Source organism: Phoca vitulina, unplaced genomic scaffold, assembly GCF_004348235.1.
Source record: "Phoca vitulina isolate PV1807 unplaced genomic scaffold, GSC_HSeal_1.0 scaffold24, whole genome shotgun sequence".
Lineage (NCBI taxonomy): Eukaryota > Metazoa > Chordata > Mammalia > Carnivora > Phocidae > Phoca > Phoca vitulina.
In genome coordinates this window covers 16,296,921-16,319,984 of record NW_022589727.1, presented here as the reverse complement: position 1 = coordinate 16,319,984, position 23,064 = coordinate 16,296,921, and the positions used below count along the sequence as shown (strand labels likewise).

The 23,064-nt window shown below is 34.2% G+C and overlaps 1 protein-coding gene across 2 annotated transcripts in view; it reads right to left on the bottom strand.

The window, feature by feature from the left end:
* SS18 (SS18 subunit of BAF chromatin remodeling complex) overlaps positions 1-23,064 on the bottom strand; it is a 90,022-nt gene that overhangs the window by 23,965 nt on the left and 42,993 nt on the right. Inside the window, exons 6-10 of one of the 2 annotated variants that reach the window (XM_032421253.1) lie at positions 8,206-8,373; positions 7,444-7,548; positions 4,500-4,592; positions 3,670-3,792; positions 1,039-1,172 (exon numbers count right to left, since the gene is read on the bottom strand). In XM_032421253.1, the coding sequence (XP_032277144.1) occupies positions 1,039-1,172; positions 3,670-3,792; positions 4,500-4,592; positions 7,444-7,548; positions 8,206-8,373 (623 nt within the window). The remainder of the gene's footprint in view (positions 1-1,038; positions 1,173-3,669; positions 3,793-4,499; positions 4,593-7,443; positions 7,549-8,205; positions 8,374-23,064) is intronic. The other variant, XM_032421254.1, reaches the window with a different exon arrangement.

Genomic DNA, 23,064 nt, shown 5'->3' with positions numbered 1-23,064 from the left:
TTTTAAAAAAATATTACTCATTTGTCCTTACCCCTTTAGTTTAAGTCTCTTCTATCTCTTTTATCTTTATCACTGAAATAGGAAGTGTCAGTACAAGGGGCAGTGGGCTTGAGAGAGCACTGATAAAAGAACTGCTCACGCCCTCAAGTTTTAATTAGTACTGCACTGAGTTGTTCCTCAACCAGATCATCTACACTGGCCTTGGAAGCATAACGTACAAAAAAAATTACCTATTTTGGGTAGCTTAAGTAGTGAGCAGACCAGATTATCCTCACTAGAAAGTCATTAGACAATACTGAAATCAATCTAAAGAAACTGCCAACTTAATAAATCATTTTCATTATAATTTAGAGTGCGTATAATAACAAGATTCACAAAATAATGATGTGGCACAGATTATTAAGTCTGAAAGTTTACTGATAAAAAGAAGGAACTTAAGTAAATCCTAGGTTCAAGAGAATACAGTTATCTTAGAATGAGATACGTCTCTACATATATGAAAATAGAAGGAAAGAGAACAGGAGATAAAGATTATTAATACTTGAGATAATGGGTATGTGTATGAAAGGCATCAGAGACAGGAGGTGAATATGAACTGAAAGAGGACAGACATCAATGATGTGGAGAAAGTGCAGTGGATATGCTGAAGTCAAGATGAGAACTACGAAGAGCACTGACCCAGATGACTACAGGTCAGTAAACATGAGGGAGATCAGAGAAATTAGGAGCCTTAGAATACAGAATGATGTTTGTAATACCTACAGGAAGTCTGCCTGGGGAAAGACCAGAGGGAGAGAAAGAGAATATGAATGAATATGAATGAATGCTGGTGCCCAGAGATGACATGTTTTATATGTTACTGTAACTATGACCAACTCTGCTAGCAATCTATGAAAAAGACTCAAAAGTAAATTTTTTTTTTTTGTTAACTCATATGCTATGAACAGGAGGAGGGAAAAATGAGCCTTCAAGTGAAAAACACCCTAATGAAGACTGAACAAACAATGGGGCAGTCAAACAGTTGGCCAAATAACTTACCTGGTCATATCCGTAAGGCCTCTGCTGTGGCGGCTGTGGTGGTCCAGGCTGTGTTGGTCTATAACCCCCATATTGCTGACCTTGTCCTTGTGGGTAGTTAGGATACTGAGGACCTGGACCACCCTGTGAAGGACCTGCAAAATAATTAACACAAACAAAAACCCAGATATAAACACAACTCTCAAAAGGGTTTAGAACTAGATGCTATTATGTTTTTATATTTAAACAAAAAAGGATAGTTTGGCATCCTGATCTTCTCAAATACTTTTTGAAATAAATTCCACAGGTTGTAAGAGTAGAAATATTGTAAGAATGCCACCATGTACAAGATGTTTTGATTCGGGGTAACTAGTAAGCTATGTCTTAGCCATCAAAAAAAAATTTTTTTAATGAGTAAAAGAGACTCAGGAGTTGTGAAGCAGGTTAATTCTATGGTATTAAGAAAATTCATCTACACCTCTACTAGAAAGTAACCAGTATAAGCAACAGATAAAAGAAGAAGCAAGAAGCAGATTCAAATTAAAATACAGAAATAATTTCTAAATAAAGTTTGGGAATCAATGATATTTATAGCTGTATGACTCTAGATTTATACTTGCAATCCCCCCAAAATCACAAAGAATAATTTTCCATGTAAATTCTAGATTTATATTTGCAATCACCAAAAGAATGCTTTATGTTCTGCATTGGTAAACTTACTATCACAATATTTTCAAACCAAAACTAAAGAAGACTTGAAAAGCCACAGGTTGCATGTGAAAAAACTTGTTTCAAAAGTTATATTCTGTGTACCAATCACCTTTAATACTTAACCCATGAAAATGAGTGATTTCCAATTCCAGAGATGGCAAGGGACTAATTTGGCTTGCCCAACAAATATGTCTGTTTCATAAATCGCACTACTGCCTATTGTAAAGAATGCTTTATAAAGCATAAGCTGAAAAGCTTTGACACTTAAATGTTTTCTATCATAGCCATTCAAAATCTGCCATTAAAAAAAAAAAACTGATGGCAGAGGAAAATGTCAAAAGAGAATAAATTTCCAAGCATAAATAAATTCCATCAGTCTATTATTTATTTAATTATTATACATTCAATTTTTAAAACTCTAAATTTTCTATTAGAAGAAAGTACGACAACAGAAGCCTATGAATAAGCAAAATGGGAACTTCTTTGGGATTCCCAATGTCTAACAAAACAGCATTTAACTACTTCAATTGAAAATATTCAGTTTCATTTACTCTTTCTTCCCATTGACAGTATTTGTATCAATGAATTTACTTGATTTAACCACACCGTATTTGTTTTCATGTAAACGCAATAAAACCAGAATACTTATTTAAAATACAGATTTTCGATGGTCATGAAACGAAAATTGCCACTTGAGAAGAGCAAGAAAGTCCCCTTGTAAAAACAAGAAATCCATGGAATATTTCTAAAGTCATATCTCAAGTTAGGGAACCAGAACTTATCAGTTTGGGGGGAAATACCTGGCTCCCAATACCTGACTAAATTTTAATGCATACTTTGAAGGCACAAGAGAATTTCAGCCTGATCCTGGTTCTTAGATTTGCAATGACAGGTAGAGAGAGGTGCCCATAGTAATCACAGAGCTTAAAACTAATGGATAAAGGAGCGCCTGGGTGGCTCAGTCGTTAAGCGTCTGCCCTCGGCTCAGGTCATGATCCCAGGGTCCTGGGATCGAGCCCCGCATCGGGCTCCCTGCTCCGCGGGAAGCCTGCTTCTCCCTCTCCCATTCCCCCTGCTTGTATTCCCTCTCTCGCTGTGTCTCTCTCTGTCAAATAAATAAATAAAATCTTTAAAAAAAAAAAAAAAACAAACTAATGGATAAAAATAGTGACATTACTGATGTAAAAAAGAGACCATGTTAGCAAGAGAAGATGTCAGATTAATAAGCAGTTACTTCTCTAACATTAGAACCACACTTTCCTATATATAAAGTAGTGACAGTAGCTTAAAATTTAAGAACGAGATATCAGGTCTTTATCATCCCCCACTCCCTATCTAATGAAGTTATTGAAAGCGAGATATCCAGCTACTAGATCTTATAGTGAGTATATAATAAGAAAATATGGCTACACTTCCCCAAACTCTGTAACATACATAACAGCAATAAATACACCTCTATGGATGTGTATATTGCTATTTAACCAAAGAATGACAAAAATATTTTCTTTATGCATTCCAAATAAATCTCATTTGTACTCTAAAAATCAATGTTATTTTTCATAGTAACAGTCATTAGTTTTAGAAATAAATTTGCTAAGCGGATTATGTAGATATGGTTAATAATCACCCAATTCATCAGTTTTCCAAGCACATACAAAGCTACTGGGTGGTCATGAATGCCAAAGAGGTTTAAGAATTCATTTAAGAACTCATTTTAAATTGATTACATACCTTACCTTTGGTCAATGAACCATCTCTAGTTTATGTTTCTTTTTAAATGGATTACTAGTTTATCTGAGGAAAACATTTTAAAGAAACACTCCAGTAATAGACTGAGCTAAAGAATTCTTAGAAAAATAAACATTAAATATTCACTTCAATATTTCAAAACAGCAATCATCACATTTTTTGTGACAAAAATAAACTGCAAAAAGCTATTACCATAGCCCTGCTGCTGTCCTGGATAGCCCTGCTGCCCCGGGTACTGCTGTTGCTGGGGCGGATATCCCTGTTGGGGAGGTGGTCCTTGGTAGGCATCTTGCTGTTGGCCATATTGTGAATTTCCTACAGGATAATTGGAGAAGAGAAGAAAGAAACTGAGAAGTTCGCTTAATTAACTTTTTTACTCTAAGATGCATAGCCAACAACACAAGAACAAAATGAAATGCCATATTGATTTTTGAAAGTTAACAAAACAAAGAAAAAACTCAAACCAAACAGAAGGATTTCGGCCAAACAAACTGCAGTTAAAGCCAATTTTGCAAGGTTGAACTGCAGCATTTTCAGCGTCTCTGCCATACGAGCATTACATTTACTGGAACATCACAGTCATAAGATCATGACTATGCTAAATAAAATAAAAAAGACAAAATTAAAGACAGCTACAAGAGCACACACTAGCTACACAAGATCAGCAAGCTGTTTCCTAAAGGCACTATACTTATATGTAAAATTATACATATGTAAACACACACAAGAAAAAAAAATTGGATCGATGAATTTGTGTTCAAATAGAAAATTTCCACTGAGGAAAAATTATTTGTAAATGTTTTAGTCTTTTTATTGTTGTTAGAAATGGAAAGTCATGGTTATACATTTTAAATATTTGTAAGGAAATTATTTTGAATGTTCTGGGCTCCCTGTAACTTTCAAGACAGCCAGCAACTAGTATTCTACAAGAGCTTTGCATGGGTAGAAGTTGTCTTATGCAAGAATTTGCATTCCTGTAGAAGGGGATATATATGTGTATGTGTGTGAAGGTATATAGATACCTCCTTCGTAGTAATGTTGTGAGGAATCCTCATAAGGCCTATCGTAGCCTTGTTCAGGATACGACGGTTGCTGATAACCGTAATCATTATGACCTACATCAATTCGACAAGAGACAGGAAGAAACGTTAATGGCCACTGAGTGAAAACCCTAAATATATTTAAACTTTCAGATAAAATTGAAAAAAAGAAAAAGAAATGGAAATACATAAAAAATAATTTCAATTGCATTAGCCAAATATTTACCAATGTGATTGTTTTCATATTGAGATAACGTGCAAATTTCTTAAAAGCAAAAAACAGTAATTTTAGAAACATTACACTTAGTCTTAACTGATAATCCTCATCAAGGGGGGAAAAAAACTTTATCTTCAATTTTTTTTAAAAAAGAGAATGAAAGCATCTAGGCCTTTCACATGTAAATAACTTGAATTAGAATGAACAAAGAAAGCAATTATCACATTTTGTCAAACACCTGTTCTGCTGGTCGCCAATTCCACAGCATATGCTAAAACAATGCAAAATATAAAAAAGCTCCATAAGTTTTTTCCCCTGAAAGAAACTGAAACAAATTTTTCACAATCTATTTACTTGCATAAAGTATATGTATCTTATATTTTCAGATACAATATTATTGCTCAATGCTACCATTCTAGAAGCCTTTAGAAAATATTTCTAGAGTATCATGAACATACACCTTCGAAAAATTAATACTGTGTCAAGTACTAGGGCACACCTTTAGTTTTAAGGCTCAATAAATTTTATGACTGGACTTTAATGAAAATCAATAGTCTAGTTCTTTGAACTAAGTTGCACTAAGAGAATGCAGGAAATAACGTTTCAGTTAGCTAAAATCTAAACTAAATTTTAAAAGAATACCTAATTAAGAAGAGGAATACAGTTATGAATAAATGTTATATTCAGTGTTCTAGGATTCCAACGTTCCCAAACCACCTCATAAATATCCACATTAAGGGTTGGCAAACTATGGCCTGCAGTATAAATATGGCCAGTGGCCTGTTTTTGTATATAAAGTTTTACTGGAACACAGGCATGCCTATTCACATTTTCTATACCGGTTTACATGCTATGACAACGGTTCAGTAGTTGAGACCAAGACCATATGGCCTGCAAAGACTAAAATATTTACTCTCTGGCTCTTTACCGAGAAAAGTTTGCCAACTCCTATCTACGTATTTACTGGCATAAATATCTGAATGATAGTAAGAAAATATCCAATGCTATTTAAGAAAATTGTTGTTATAAATGGAATACTCTACGTAAATATCAGAAAAATTATTAATATACACCTATGCAAAAATGATACCATTTAGATTTTTAAATCCCCTGCCTGATGTGATAAATAATTTACATAACCTTAAAGATCTGATATACATAAAAATAACATATCTATCTATTTTAAGTAGAAAGGTCATATTTGCAACAATACACATTTCACATTTCAGAAAATACTCAGGACGAAAATAACAATATCAAATTCATCTCAATTATGTAAAATCCATTTTAAAAATTAAAACTACTGTTTACTTTCAACATTTACTTTCAGACTTCCTAATACATAAAATCTGACAAACTAGATTTCACTTCTTTAAAATACCCACAGTCTATAAACCTACTGAAGTTTTTCATTTAAAAAAAAATCTTAATATAGTATCTACATATGAAAGAAAAATGAAAAAAAACTCCAACATGCTGACTAATTCAGGGCAAGAAAACCTGAGATTTAAAAAAGATGTCATTTTCTAACAAGAAATATCCATATATATCACTATCACTAACGAACAATTATCATATGCAAAATTCTACAGATGAGTGAATGCCCTGCCTATATAGGCAGAGCCTCTTCAGTAAAAACCAAAGTCCTTATACCGATATACCTTTATGCTTTATACATTAACAAAAAAATGGCAAGCTAAATGATTTTTTAAATACACCAGATTATATCTTCTTAACTAGTCTACATTAGCTTTGAGTCAACAGTCCCAACACTTTAGCTTTTAATTTTTAGTTTCTCCAAGTTCCTCTGTTAAGTAGTTTACCTTAAATATACCAAGGGAGCTTACTGGATAAATGAAGATTTTGACAAAGCCTTTCATAATAAGATAAATCATACTGTTATGTGAATAGCTACCTCTAATTTATCACAGTTTTATATGTTTGGAATATTTTTTCCTCAACAATGTATCATAAAATTTTCAAACATACAGAAAAACTGAAAGAACTATACAGTGAAAGCCTACTTATGCTTGGGTCATTACCAAGTGCAGTACATCTTTAGTGACCACTTTTTCACAAGCCACCTTCCTACTAAAAAAAAAATACCATTAAACTAAATAATTAAAATTAAAATCTTGTTTCCAAATGCTTTTCCTATCCTACCAACTCTATACACAGCTGTATCATGGATATAATATACCTTCCAAATTTTTTCAGATGCAAATGCTAATGTATATAAACCACAGTTCTTTGAGAAGTACTTAACGTTAACTAAAATGATAAAATCTGGAAAAATACTCAAGAACTAGATCTTCCATGTATTTATACCATGAATAAAAGTAAACCAATGGGTGAATTTTATAGTATGTGAATTATCTCAATAAAGCAGTTATTAAAAAAGTAAGTAACATTTGCTTTGGTTCAAATGAACAATTTGAAACATAAAAGGATCCTCTTTTATAGAAGAAGGGATTCCAATGACAGAATGTGATTCCTGATGGTACTAATATGGAATATATAAACAAAATATACTTTGAAATGGATTATAAACTAATGCGATCACTGGTGCTTTAGATTATTAAAGTGTTTCTAAATTTAGAAGAAACCTATTGTTAGTTTCTTCAGCCTCATTAAAATGTTTTGAACAGCTATCTACATTAATCTTGGGCAGGGATAGAAAATGGGAAAATTAACATTAGGAGAGATTACCATCAGGGTAATATTGCTGGTTCATGCCTTCTGGAGGACCTTGTCCACCATGACTGTATTGGTCCCCATAATAGTCTTCCTGGCCTGAGTACTGCTGTGGTGGGCCTGAAAAACCACAACCAGTCAAGAGGTAAATAATTTGTTCTCTAGGTCATCAAAGGCTTTCTTTCTAATCTGATATCAAAAAGAGATTATTTCTCACCTGTAGATTCCCCTCCCATGCTCTGGCATTTGAGATACTTTTAACTATTCTTATACACACACACAGATACACAAACACACAGCAATACCACATTACATTTCACAAAAATTGTTACGACCATACATGCAATATCTAACAATACCAAGTTAAAAAAACGAATACTGACTTCTTAAAAAGAGGTTCAAACTAGTGGAAAATTATCTTCTTTTTGATATTAGAGCAGTTTAGAATAAACTAGGGTTTGTTTCTGACCATATATTAAGTAACTTTTCAAAATTAAAATAGTATCTTCTGTTTATATTAGTGAGCTTTTGATATAAAATTTAATTATATAACCTTTTCCCAGGAAAGAATAGATAAAAGAAAGCTGTGTAACAGGAAGTTCCTATCCACTTCATGACCCCTACTATATCCACCACCTTTTAGAAAAAAAATATGATAATCATAAAAATCAAGAAACAAAAAGCCCTGACTTTGCCTACATGAAAAGTTTATTAAAATAAAGTCTTTCAACTACTGTTATTTATATTAAGCAGGAAATTTCCCAAATGTAATCTTACCCTGTTGAGGTGGTCTATAAGGAGGAATCTGCCTCTGACCCATCATATGATTGCCTTGGTTAACTTGACCCATCATTCCCATAGGGGGCTGCTGGCCTTGATAATGCTGTCCACCTCCCTGTGGCATATTGTATTGCTGAGAAGGAGGCTGCTGATGCATCATTGGACCTGAAAGCAGACAAAAAATTATGCACATAATTTTTATGCATGTAATTTTAACACCTTAAGAGAAATGCAAAAACCTTTTGTCATATAATCCCCAAAATATATAATGTATTGTAATGAAAAGTGACTTCAAGTAATAAAAAAAAATCTTTCAATTGAAGTTCATATGCCAAAAATAATCTGCAAACAAGGGAAAACTAACCCATTGTAGTTGATTTAAAATCTCCTGGAAGAGTATTCTAGTAATTTTTAAAAAGCAAAGTATGTATGTATGTATGTATGTTCATACAATGTATGAACAATGTATGAACAACCTGAATGTATTTTTTTATTATATACTATATAATATTTATCTACACAATCCTTCTGGGAAAAACAGAATCCTTAAGCTATACAAGAAAATACACCAAAACAAAGTAAACTTCACAAATTCACACAGCAAATCAGTGGTCAAACCAAGGGAAAGAAATCTAATTTCTGGATACCGATTTTTTTCCGCCTTTTTCAATGCCCACTCATTTCATTATATAATGGTTGATAGGGAAACTACACACTTATACTTACATCAGTGGAATTTCATGAACTTTAATTTTAGGACAGAGTTTTATCTTTTTTTAAAGATTTTATTTATTTATTTGAGAGAGAAAGAGCACAAGCAGGGGAGCAGCAGAGGGAGAGGGAGAAGCAGGCTCCCCACTGAGCAAGGAGCCCGACGTGGGACTTGATCCCAAGACCCTGAGATCATGACCTGAGCCGAAGGCAGCCGCTTAACTGACTGAGCCACCCAGGTGCCCCAGGACAAAATTTTAAAGGGTCTTCTTTCCCTTTTCCAACTATAAGATTTATAAATGAAAAAAGCTTCCTGAAATCAAAGGGCTGTAGTGCTTCTTAATAAGTTCTAACACACACACAATCAAAAATACCCAGGCAGAAAACTGTAATAAGGCACAGACTCAGATATCAGAACTACAGTTTCCAAAGCAAGCAATGCTGAGGTTGCCAAACTACCATGGCTATAGAATCACAATGGCAATAGTAAAATATATCACATGAAACAATCAACAATGGCCATAAAGTTCTGTGTTGCCATCTAACAACGTAAAGAGCTCCTCAGAGGTTCATTGGGTCAAGTTATGGTATGGAGAACTCATCATTCCACCATTATAATCATTACTGTCTCAGAAGTATGTATGAGTCATCCCCTAGTTTACTGCTTAAACAGCTACGTACTCCTCCTTTTCAGACTTACGGACAATTTAAGTACAAAAGGAAAGGATTGGAGGGCTGAGAAAACTTTTACAGACAAAATTACACAGATGAGCCAAAAGCTCATTGTTTATTTAAATAAAAGTTAAAACAAAACATGCTCACGTCTTTTTTATTGACGTCTTTTTTTTTTAAAGATTTTATTTATTTATTTAGATGAGAATGTGTGCACAAGCAGGAGTGGGGGCGGTGAGGGAGAGGGACAGAGGGAGAAGGGGAGGGAGAAGCAGACTCCCCTCTGAGCAGGGAGTCAGACAAGGGGCCAGATCATGACCTGAGCCAAAGGCAGACGCCTAACTGACTGAGCCACCCAGGTGCCCCTTTGCTCACTTCTTAAATATATTACTGGCCTACAAAAGCAGCAACATTAGCAGGAAGAATTTAACTCTCTTCCAATTTGAAAAACTGTATTGTCTAAAGTATTTTATCAGAGCTCTTTTTCTATTTGCCTTCTTTCGCTTTTCTACTTCATTTCAAATTCATTTTTCCTTCTAATTTTATCCTTAATATAAACCTTTCAAAGGTTACTCTAGGACTTTTCTTTCAACAAGGAAAAAAAACTCTTAATAGTAGGGATAAGATGGCTCAGTGGAGAATGGAACACTGCCAGACACACTTCCACACTGATTTCACATAAACCTCAACCACCAGAGGTAAGGATCCTAATTTCCAAGTTTTTAGCTAAGGAATGCAAAGATCAAGATAATCAACTGGGAACCAGACAAAACACAAGTTTGAAACTAGTTTAATTGAAGTTTTAAAACTGAGTGGCTCAGACAGTTAAACATTGGACTTTTTTTTGAAGTTTTTTTTTTTGTCAGAGAGAGAGAGCACAAGCAGGGGGAGAGGCAGAGGGAGAAACAGGCTCCCCGCTGAGCAAGGAGCCCGACGTGGGGCTCGATCCCAGAACCCTGGGATCATGACCTGAGCCGAAAGCAGACACTTAACCGACTGAGCCACCCAGGTATCCCTAACCGTCAGACTCTTGATCTTAGCTCAGGTCTTGATCTCAGGGTTGGGAGATGGAGCCCCTGGTTGGGCCCGCGCTGAGTGTGGAGGCTGCTTAAGATTCTTTCTCTCCCCCGCCCTCCCATCCCAACTCATACACACATGCACACATGCACTCTCTCCAAATAAACTAATTTAAAAAACCAGTTTAATTGAGCTTACAATTTTTAAAATATATTTTGTATATAATAAAGTATTGAATACTAGCATGTATAATTTAATAGGCAGCACGATTAGACATTTCTATAATTCATTTTCAGTAGATGAAGGTTTTGCCTTGATTCTCTTCTCCAACACTGATTAAAGATGTCTTGTCTTACAGAAGGTTAACTATAAAACTAATGCATATAATATGCATTGGAACCAAAATTTAAAATAAAGGAGGAACAAAGTAAAAACATAATAGTGGGGGAAATCCAAAGGGATACAATAACAAAAAAATTCTAAGCTTTGCTCTAAAGAAGAAAAGTAATTCTAGCTTAAGCCCTAGATAGAAAAAAACATGCCACTTGTGCTTTATCTTTTGGGACTGTCAGCAGTTTCAATCCCAAAGAGCTCAATTACCACCCTTCTTTTATTCTCTGTCACTTCCCTCCCTCTGAGGATCCACAACATCAGTCAGGATCAAGCCTAAAACCACAGAGAATGGAGAAGGATAGCATTGCTAACACATGATGTTTTTCATCTTTTTCCTTGAAGCCTTACCCCTTAAAAAAAAAAAATTACTACTTCAACTCTGATTGTTTAAGAATAATATTATTTTCCTTATGACAATGAAATATGCTACACTGGCAAATGTCTATTATCCCTTGAGACACTAACAGAAATGAGAGCTGAATCTCAAAAGGTTACCCCAAAATAAGTTCTAAAAGTCTGTACTACAGAGGGAAGACTACAAAATGAGTCTATTATAACCATTTTCTGTAAACAAGGACATAACTCACTACTGTATGGCTTAAAAGTTATTCTTCATCTTTTACATAAATCATTTTTATGCTAAGATGTACTACAAAGTGTGATATTACATACACAAAGATCTTAATGTCTTAATTGTCTACATTTTATGAAAGTGTTTCCAGAGGACATATAACAAATGTTCATCACAACATTACTTCTTTCCATTGTGAGTTTTATACCTAACAGATACTCTATAGAAACAATGTCCTATATCTTAAACATATGTAAAATATTCCCAAGTCACCATGTTTTATATTACTGGAATTCTTTGCTCCCGTGAGATGGTTAATACTTAGCTGTATCTTAAGTTACTGGTCAAAAAAAGAATATTTTGAGACTCAACTAAAAAGATAACATTAAGTTTTAATTAATCTGTGAAAAATTTAGAGTTATATAATTTTTTTAATTCTGTATACATACATACACATATTTATTCATACATCTTCAAATGCAAACCAATACACTAAAGCTTTATAAAACGTATCATTAATCTATGAATTACTTTAAATAAAGGTTAAAATGACAGCTAACAGTTAATGAGAACTTAGTAGAGGCCAGGTACTAAGTTAAGAGCTTTCTGTCTACTATTTATTCTCCCAAATCCTATGAAACAGGTAATACTTATCATAAACTTTACAGGTAAGAAAATTTAATTTAAGGTGTACAAGCATTAAGAATCTTACCTAGAGCTGCACAGCTAGTAAATGACAACTGTAGAGCCATGTTCATAACCACTATGTGTATCTCCTCTCCAAAGTCAAATCATACCTCTCCCATGTAGTATCTCCAGGGTAACAGTTCTATGTAACATTACCTATAATATACACTATCAATAATATATACATATATATACACACACACTATAATAGTGATAATGCTTCTATACAAATAATATACTAATATAGTATATAATATGTACTAATATACTGTAAAATAAAAATCCTAAAATGCAAATTTCTTCATCCCACCTGTATCTATATGTTATAAGAATTAGACTATGAAACCGCCTAATACCCTCCAAGCCTAATTTCCAATTCATATTTCACCACCTATTACTCCCATTTTACTACTGTTCCTTAACGTTTTAATCTCAAACGAAACCATTTTTAGCTCTCATTTGAAAGTACTACCAATATTTTATTTGCAAGGAAAAAAATCCCTCTATTCTAGCAAATGCAATTTGCTAACCCACTATCTATTAAATAGCCATTTAAAATGAATAGGATTGGGGCACCTGAGTGGTTCAGTCAGTTAAGCATCTGCCTTCGACTCAGGTCATGATCCCAGGGTCCTGGGATCGAGCCCCACATCAGGCTCCCTGCTCAGTAGAGCTCTCTCTCTCTCTCTCTCTCTCCGTGTCTCTCTGACAAATAAATAAATAAAATCTTTAAAAATAAATAAAAAATAAAAAATAATTTTTAAATTAAAAAAAATTTTAAATAAAACGAATATGATTTTTTACTTATCTAAAGTGTACATCTGTCCTCATCAAGAGTTCATAATAAGGCATTTAGATACAATATCAAGGATAAAAGAACCACCAAGAAAATCCCAGAAACTTAGTAAAGTCACTGTAACTAATGCAAACTTAGCTGTTTCCCAGCAGCCAATGAAAAAAACAGAAGCATGACAGATTGCAGCTAATAAAAAGGACAGTTCATTAAGAGATACAAACTTTTTCATTACATGAAATTTTTAGATAAATTTTCATTTAAGTATTAAAAAGTATTAAAACATACTAGTACCAGTAACTTTTGTTGTCGTTTCTTCAGTAACACAAACTAACCTTATACATAGTTTCTTATATTAACCATTGCTTTTTTTTTTCTTAAGATTTTATTTATTTATTTGACAGAGAGAGAGACAGCAAGAGAGGGAACACAAGCAGGGGAGCGGGAGAGGGAGAAGCAGGCTTCCCGCCGAGCAGGGAGCCTGATGCGGGGCTCGATCCCAGGACCCTGGGATCATGACCTGAGCCGAAGGCAGACGCTTAACGACTGAGCCACCCAGGCACCCCATATTAACCATTTCTTAAAGCTGTGATTTTCGACCTTGTTTGATTCTGTCCCCAGGAGACATTTTAGCCAATTCTAGAGACATTTTTGGTGGTCACAACTGATATGAGTGGTGGTGCTACTGCCACCTAGTGGGTACCAGACAGATATACTGCTAAATATCTCACAAGGCACAGGACAGGCCCCCACAACAAATTATGCAGCTCAAAATGTCAACAGTGTTGCGTCAAGAAATCCTGGATTCTCAAGAGCATAATCTTAAATCATAGGGATCTCTACAAACTAGTCTGGGAATTAGATTATGTATTTAGCTTTCTGGTGACTGAAAATTTTTAGAAAAGGGATGTATTTAATAAATCCCGAAAAATAAAAGATTGAGCAATTTCTTACAGTTAGACCTCTTACATAGTTTCAACTATACTGTACAGGAAAACAGTCACTGCTAAATATCTATAGTAATCAACTGAAAGGAACTCCAAAAGCCCAAGTAGAAAGCCATGGAGATGGGCTACATTAGAACACACAGCTTTGTGTCACTAAGCAGGAAAGCTGGGAACTTAAAACCATCTGGCACTGAAGAGATTATCCTCCCCAGAATAATTCTGAGGGAATGGACTGTGTATAAGAATGACTTAGAATATTTGTTAAAATTTAATTTGTAAAATTTACCCCTAGAGATTCTGCTTTAGCAGGTACAGGATGGGGCACACAAACCTTTTTTTAACAACTACCCCAGATGATTCTGATCCCCGTAGTCTCAGGACCACACACTGAAATAGAATTCTAAGAGAAAGAATAACCAATCATCCACTTTTATCTTAAAAGAAGCTAGATTATGGTTCATATAAAATGTTTAAATTGGAATAGAACCATATCCCAGAGGGTACTTAAGATGTTAGCTATAAAATGAATCCAAAGGGGTTTGTTATAAATATATCAAAACTCATCAAATGATACATTTAAGATCTACCCATTTCATTGTATGTAAATGTTACCTAAAGAAAAAAATATTTAAAAAAATAAAATTTTAAAATGTTAAGCCCTAATGATATACAGACTAAGGTGCTAATGGGTAAAGTATACTGATATCTGCAAATTACTCTGAAATGCATTTTGAAAAATATGATGCATTGATGGATTAGTAGATGAACAGATTTTTTATTTAAAGATTTTATTTACTTATTTGAGAGAGAGAGAGAGAGCACAAGCAGTGAGAGTGGCAGGCAGAGGGAGAGGGAGAAGCAGGCTCCCCGCTGAGCAAGGAGCCTGATGGGGGGGCTACTCAATCCCAGGACCCTAGCATCATGACCTGAGGGAAGATGCCAACCAGGCACCCACAGACAGACATATAATAAACAAATTTAGTAAAATACTAACTGTAGAATGAAGGTGGGAACTATACAGTACCATCCTTCAAGTATCCTGTATGTCTGAATTTTCCATAATCAAGTATTGGGAGAAAATTTAAAAATTAATCCTAGAATAATATATAAAGAATTCTCAAAACTCAACAGTAAAAAACCAAACAATCCAACTAGAAAATGGGCAAAAGACACAAAGAGACATTTCACTCAAGAGGATATACAGATGGCAAGTAAGTACATGAAAAGATGTTCAGCATCAGCAGCCATTAGGGAAATGCAAAATAAGACCACAGTGATTTATCACTATACATTTTTAGAACAGCTAAGATTAAACTAAATATACTGACAATACCAAATGTTGACAAGGATTTGGAGAAAGCAGATCTCTCATACATTGCTGGTGAGAACGTAAAATGGTACAGATACTTGAGTAATCTCTTTGGCAGTTTCTAAAAAAAACTAAATGTACACTTATCATATGACCCCGCAACTGCATTCCTGGTATTTATCCCCCAAAAAATGAAAATTAAAAAAAAAAAAAAAAAAAAAGTGGGATGGCTGGGTGGTTCATTTGGTTAAGCACCCAACTCTTGATTTCAGCTCAGGTCCTGATCTCAGGACCATGGCACTGAGCCTGTGTCAGGCTCCCCGCTCAGCACAGACTCTGCTTCTCTCTCCCTCCCCCCCCCCCCCCCCCCCCCACTCGCATTCTCTCTCTCTCTCTAAAATAAATAAATAAATCTTCCAAAAAAATAATCTTAAAAAAAAAAAAAGAACAAAGGGGTGCCTGGCTGGTTCAGTCAGTGGAGCATGCAACTCTTGATCTCAGCGTTATGACTTCAAGCCCCACACTGGGTAGAGTTTACTTAAAACAAAAAACAGAAACAAAAAAGGGAAAACTTTTGTCCAAATAAAAACACAAAACTGTACACAATGTTCATAGCACCTTTACTTGAAAAAGCCAAAAACTGGAAACTAAAATGTCCCCCAACTGGTGAATGGTTAAACAACTCTACAATACAAACGAATGAACAACTGATACATGCAACAACCTGGAACAAATATTAATTATGTGGAGTAAAACAAGTCAATCTCAAAAGGTCTCATACTGCACGATTCTATTTATATAACATTCTGAAAATGACAATTATAAAAATGAAAGAGTAACAGGAGCTAAGGGATTAGAGATGACTGGGGGGAAGACACATAGCATCTCTCTGTATTACCTTTGTAACTTCCTGTAAACCTGTAATTATTTCAAAATTAAACGTTTTTTAAAATGTATAATGGGGCACCTGGGTGGATCAGTCGGTTAAGCATGTGACTCTTGATTTTGGCTTAGGTCATGATCTCAGGGTGGTGGGATCAAGCCCTGTATCTGGCTCCATGCTCAGCAGGGAGTCTGCTTGAGAATTCTCCCTCTCCCTTTGCCCCTCCCCCTCTTCCCTCTGCCCCTCCTCCCATACCCACGCACGCTCTAATTAATAAATCTTTTAAAAAAAAGTATCATAATGAAACTGAGTTTATAATCTATTGAAGAAAATCATCTGAATTTTGTCCCCTAAACCCAAAAGGTTTTGGTAAAACTGATGATCATCTGTTTTATCTGACAGTAACTGACAGTTCTTTCTTTGGTTCATTCCTGGAATAACAGCTGATGGATGACAAAGCATAGAGAAGAATGCTAGTTTTCTAATTTGTTATGGCATGAGGAAATCTAGCTAATCTATCAGTCAACAAATAGGATACAGTAGTGAACAAGACGCAGTCCCTGACTTCATAGAACTTAGAGTCTAGGGAAAAATAATTAAAGGCATATTACAAATAATTATGTAATTACAAGTACTCAAACTTCTGCTACAAAGAGCCTAAGTACAGCCTACTTACTATACCTAAGTGGACTGTAGCTTGTCTGCAGAGTAACTTAAAGCTTGTAGAGTAAGATTATAAGTGACTTTTATGCTTTATTCCTTTCTGTATTTTCCAGATATTTCATATTAAGTATTAGTTATTTTTATAACCAGAAAAATGTCATCATTGGGGAAGAAATTACAACCTTGAAAAACTCATCCAGGACAGCAACGATCAAATTATAAACAAAATATCTAACCTGAACTATAATGACTGTATAAACCTAAAACTGCAACTAACACAAACCTGCAATATTAGCCATATTACATAGATTTACCAATTTTAACAGTGAAGAGAGATGAGTGTACATACAATTCTCACACATTCAAATCCACTAGTCAAGCATGACATTTCCATGGAATATAATATTTGAAATAATTTCTTCATTTGTAAATTTTCTATGTTGTACTTGAAAGGAGAAAAATAGTACTGTAGTGTTTTTTCATATTGAAGATTTATTATATTTATTAAATTGGGGATTCCTACAGCTCCTGAACCTGGGTGGGGGCTTCGGGTCATGCCCAGGACTACATACTATAGACTAAGATTAATAACTTGGAAATCAATCAAATCTACATAATGGAGCGCCAATGTAAACTCCGACCACTGAGGCTCAGGTGAACTCCCCTGGTTGGCAACATTCTGTGCATACTGTCACACACTGGGGCCAGGAGAGCATCCTGACTCCCATGGAGAGAGAAACTCCACTTGTGGTATCTCTTCTGGACTTTTCTCTGCACTTTTTCCCTTGGCTGATGTATCCTTTCACTGTAATAAATCGTAACTGTGAGTGTAACAGTTTTCAGTAAGCTCTTTGAGTCTTTCCAATAAATTACTGACCCTGAGGGTGCTTTGGGGAACCTTAGAACTTGTAATTGGTGTCAGAAGTGAGGCCAATCTTAGGAACCATTCCCTATAACTTTGCAGTTGGCTAAATTCTCGGAGCTAGCATTTTTTTCTACAGCTTGGCCACTTATCATCTTCCTTTCTAAGTACGGATCAGCTTCCAACATTTTATCCTTTGTACTTTCAATGTCATGAAATATCTCCAAGAATTTCAATATGAAGTATTTTGCCAGTCTTACTTTCTCTGGGACATCTCCGTTCTTTTCATCACAACCAGTTTTCCTATGTTATGTCAGTGAGTTCACCTTCACTAAGTACCTGCAGTGCACATCTAGTCTCTCAAATGGCAGCAGTGTCAACATTCCCCCAGTCAGCAATTTCTTCTCTAACTCTATTTACAAAGGATCTGGATTTCATTTCCAGCAGTATTACTTCGCATTTTCCTGCTACGCTTTTATCTTTTGTAAAATATCACAAAGGTTTATAACTGGGAGCCAAGGAAGCAACACAATTACATATTCTGCTGTGCGTGCATAAAATGATAGCTACACAGTGACCAATCACTGACAGCATCTAAAAGTGACATGAATAGTCACTGATCATTATAGTCATCTCTTATTTATGCAGTCACTCATAAACTGAAGAGATAGAAGCTAAGTTTGTACTTCATGTAAGGACTCACAGTTCAGATACCATAACTAAAATGTGAACCATGTTGTTGGGGAAAAGGTGTCATTTAACTGAATTGTGGTAACTGAAATTCATGCATACCAAAACTGTACAAACAAGGCCTGCCCATATTTCTAAGGGATGTGTTTTCTCACCCTTGGGATGAAGATAATAATAGTACTACTACCTGAAAGATGTTGTGAGGATTAAACTAAAGAAGACACGTAAAGTACTTTATCACAGTACCGGGCACTCACTGAATATTAGTTCTTATTTTTTATATGCACCCTCCCCAAAATACTTGTATTACCACTTATGCTATACTTGTAATACGCTTGTGTTAACCAAAAGCAAATCAGTTCCTTTACTGTAAGACTTTTCAGATGTTTTAATATACCAGTAAACATGCTGAGTCCTCCAAAGTATTTTATCAATAATTATTACAGAAGTCTATCTGGACCATAATTTAACAAATGTTGAATGAAAGACCTGACATAATTAATAAATAACTACAAAAGTAACATTACCATTTCAGAATCCTACTACAAGAATAAGCCATTTTAAAAAGTTAAATTCCTATTCTCCTAAAACTCACAAAATGTTTTCACATACACTAAATAAAGGACAAACAGCCTTAATCCAAAAAGAACTCCTTCAAATTAATAATAAACAGACAAACCACAGAAAATAGAACACCAACAGGCAATTCACAGAAAAAAAATGCAAATGGCAAATGCTACGGTCTGAATATCTGTGTCTCTCAGACATTTTAAGTATTTATATATTTTACCTACCAATTTCATTTCTAAAATTTATTCTACAAGATTCTTGTGTAAGTACTCCAATATATACACAAAAATGTTTGTCCCAGAAGTAGTTATAATAATAAAAGACTAGAAGCATTATCAAAAGGGGATATGGTTTTGTTAAATAAATTATGCTAGACCTATATAATGAATGCTATTTTTAAAACGAGGTAGATCTGTAAATACTGAAAACAAAGTCACAAGGAAATATACTACTACAATATACATGCACAAGTAAGTCCTAGGCTTTTCTCAAGCACATCTGCTTGGTACAGCTCTTACCAGAAAATAATCCCCTGTATAAGATGATAAATACAACACTCCTGGCTACGATAATATATACTCTTCGCCCTTCATATTTCTTTGCCCTCCATATTTACATAATAAAGGTACATAAAGGTACTGAAAGAAAAATTTTCCATTATTCTAACATCAAGCCTCCAGATCAGACCATTATCATTTGCAACTTACTACCTAAATGAATCAGGACTTTCTTAATACTATTCAAACAAAACTAAAACCAAAAATAAAGTTGATGGGCTTAAAAGAGACAACAACTGATAAACTTATCTCAAACTTTGTTATTTTAAAAAAGTTTTTTATTCTGACCAACTAATTTCATACAAATTATGCAAACAATTACTGAGTCAGGATTTTAATATGCATTGTTTCCCTTAACCTTACTTATTAAGGAATTTAGTCAAAGGTCTCACATATATACATATATATCTACAGAGCCAAGATCTGGATCCAAGTCTGAAGAATTATACACATGGAACTTGTGAAATACATGTTTTAACACAAATATAGTAATTTGTGAAAACTCCTTATATTTGAGTATGTAATTAGTAAAATGATGTTAAATGAGAAAAGCTATAATCATTAATGCCTAGGAATAAAAAATACGCTGATTCTATCAAATGTGACTGTTGGTCATTTTCAGAAAGCCTTGCTATTCTAATTTGACTTTTAATACTCTAATGAAAAACCTGTTGCTTTATTAAAGAAATATATTTAAGGTACTGTCTTTCCAGGTTATTATATGACATTTGGGTTTAATTCCTATTCACTGAAGAAACAGATTTTGTATGCCTCCCATCATTGTTCCAGGCACTAGAACAAAACAGTGTGAACAATAAAGATAAACTTCCTCCTTTTTTCTGTAATTCAAATGAATTCAAGTATTTGAATTCTAGTGAAGTTTATGCTGTATATAGGAGTAAGCAGATCCAATTATGGATGTAAGAAAATGGTGATTAATTTTTAATAGGTCTTAAAGTTCAAAGTAATAATCCCTAAACTTTTATCTGAATAATAGTGAAAATAACACAGGAAAGTTTATGTTGGATTGACCATTTATAACAGTTGGCCAACAGTGTAAGAAACAAAACAAAAACTTCCTAAACCTTTCATTTTATTTTATCTGGAAGCAGTAGACTCTCTAAAAGAACACAGAGGAAAAATACTGTGCTACAATAATAAATCTGGTTGCTAAATTAAAAAATATTTCAGTCTTCTCAAGTCATAGATACATATAAAACTATAAATCAACTAGAAGTGGGCACCAATTATAATGCCGCCGTCATATATGCATTTTTTTTTAAGTTCAAAAAAAAGTAACTGCTGAATTTTTTTTTTAAATAACCATGAACACAGTAATATATAATTAACAAATTTAATTAACAACTTTTTGTGCAGCTTTTTGAAAAGATATATTTTGTGTGGTAGGTCTGCAAGTTTTTGTTATAATAGTCTTTGCACTGATTTGGTTTAATTTTTCAGTAAAATTCAAAAGCTAAAAACCAACTTTTAAAGAACTAATGAAGCTCAAAAGATTCTACAATTTCATTCCTATAAATAATACTTTTATTGTAATACTAGTATACAATGTGCCTTATTATATTGGAGCTAACAGTATAAATTAACAGACTATTTCTCTTTGCTTTATGAAACAATCAAAATTGTAAATGTATATCCTTGGATTAATTCAATGAGATTCCTAAATTACAATAACAAGATTTTTAGACAAGTTACTTTTCCCCCCTTAATTTCATCTTCAAAGCTGAGAGAGAAAAAAAGGGAACAGAGGGTAAAAAGAAAGCCACTTCAAAGCTACCAGAACAAATACAATGTTTTGTTTAAAAAACTACTACATCATCAGTTAAAGCTCCCAAATATGTCACTTAGTTAATAACTATTAATATAATAATTAAATAATTGCCTTTTAATTGTTCCTTTTTAAAACAAAATTAGAATTCTCTGGATTACTCTTTTTCTTTTTTTTTTAAGATTTTTTATTTATTTATTCATGAGAGAGAGAGAGAGAGGCAGAGGGAGAAGCAGGCTCCCAAGGAGCAGGGAGCCCGATGCGGGACTCGATCCCAGGACCCTGGGATCATGACCTGAGCCGAAGGCAGATGCTTAACCATCTGAGCCACCCAGGCGCCCTGGATTACTCTTTTTCTATTTTTCCTGTCACTTGACAGAAGTTTAGTGTAAGAAATCCCACAAATGTTTCTTTTTCTTGACTAATTAACCCCATTATTAAAATATCGTAAGTAGCTTTAACAGTTTTTCTAGTATCTCTTGATAACAGAGGTATGTATGTAGAAATATAGGGATAGCCAAAAGATTTCAGTATTTTGATTTTAACTCAAAAAACAGCTAAGAATATCTCAACAAACATTAAGAAAACTTTTTGAAAGTCAAAAATGTTTCTGTTCATAGAATTTGAGTGTTTCCTAAGTGTTTCTCAAAAAAGGGCTATTTAAAACGTGGTCTCCTCTGATTTACTTCCACTTATTTATCAAAACAAGATTTTATTTACTTATTTTATTTTATTTTGGGGGGGAGGGACAGAGAGAGAGACAGAGAGGATCTCAAGCAGACTCCCCACTGAGCATAGAGCCCAAGAACAGAAAACTTTTAATGTAAAACATGCAGCTTATTTTTAAAGCTATCTAAGAAAATATTTTTTTAAAGATTTATTTATTTGAGAGAGAGAAAGCACACATAGAGGGAAGAGGTAGAGAGAAACACGAGCAGACTCTGTGCTGTGTGCAGAGCCCAATGGTTGGGGGGGGAAATTGCCTTGATCTCACAATGCTAAGATCAGACCTGAGCTAAAACCAAGAGTCAGAGGCTAAAAAACTCAACCGACTGGGCCACCCAGGTGCCCCTAAGAGAATGTTTTATATGAAATGAATATTAAAACTTTTCATCCAATAGATACCATATAATTAAAATAGCTTTACAAGAAACTCATAGGATTAAAACAGTAGATATTGCTACAACCTCATATAACTTTCTCTCTTTTTTGGCAACTATAATTTTCTTTGGTGTTCTTTGTATCTGAAATATCAAAATTTAACTGCAAAGTTTATCTGTCCTGAAGAGATTTTTTATTTTTTATTTTTTTTAACATTTTTTAATTTATTTATTTGACAGAGAGACCGCGACAGCAGGAGCACAAGCAGGGGGAGTGGGAGAGGGAGAAGCAGGCTTCCCGCTGAGCAGGGAGCCCAATGCGGGGCTCGATCCCAGGACCCTGGGATCATGACCCGAGCCGAAGGCAGACGCTCAACGACTGAGCCACCCAGGCACCCCTGAAGAGATTTTTTAAATTTTGAAAATTTCCTCAGGATTTCCATCCTATTCTTTTTTGAAAAGTAATTTTTATTTCTTTAAATCAGATCCCTACATAGAAAAGAGATTATATAGAAAATGACTATTAAGAAATTCACAGATTACACAAAGCAAAAAGCACTATAACTACTATAGTAAAAAGAAAAACTGTACATTAGTAATACAAAATGTGACATTTTAAAAAGTAGATGGTTCCTAAGTTTAGAA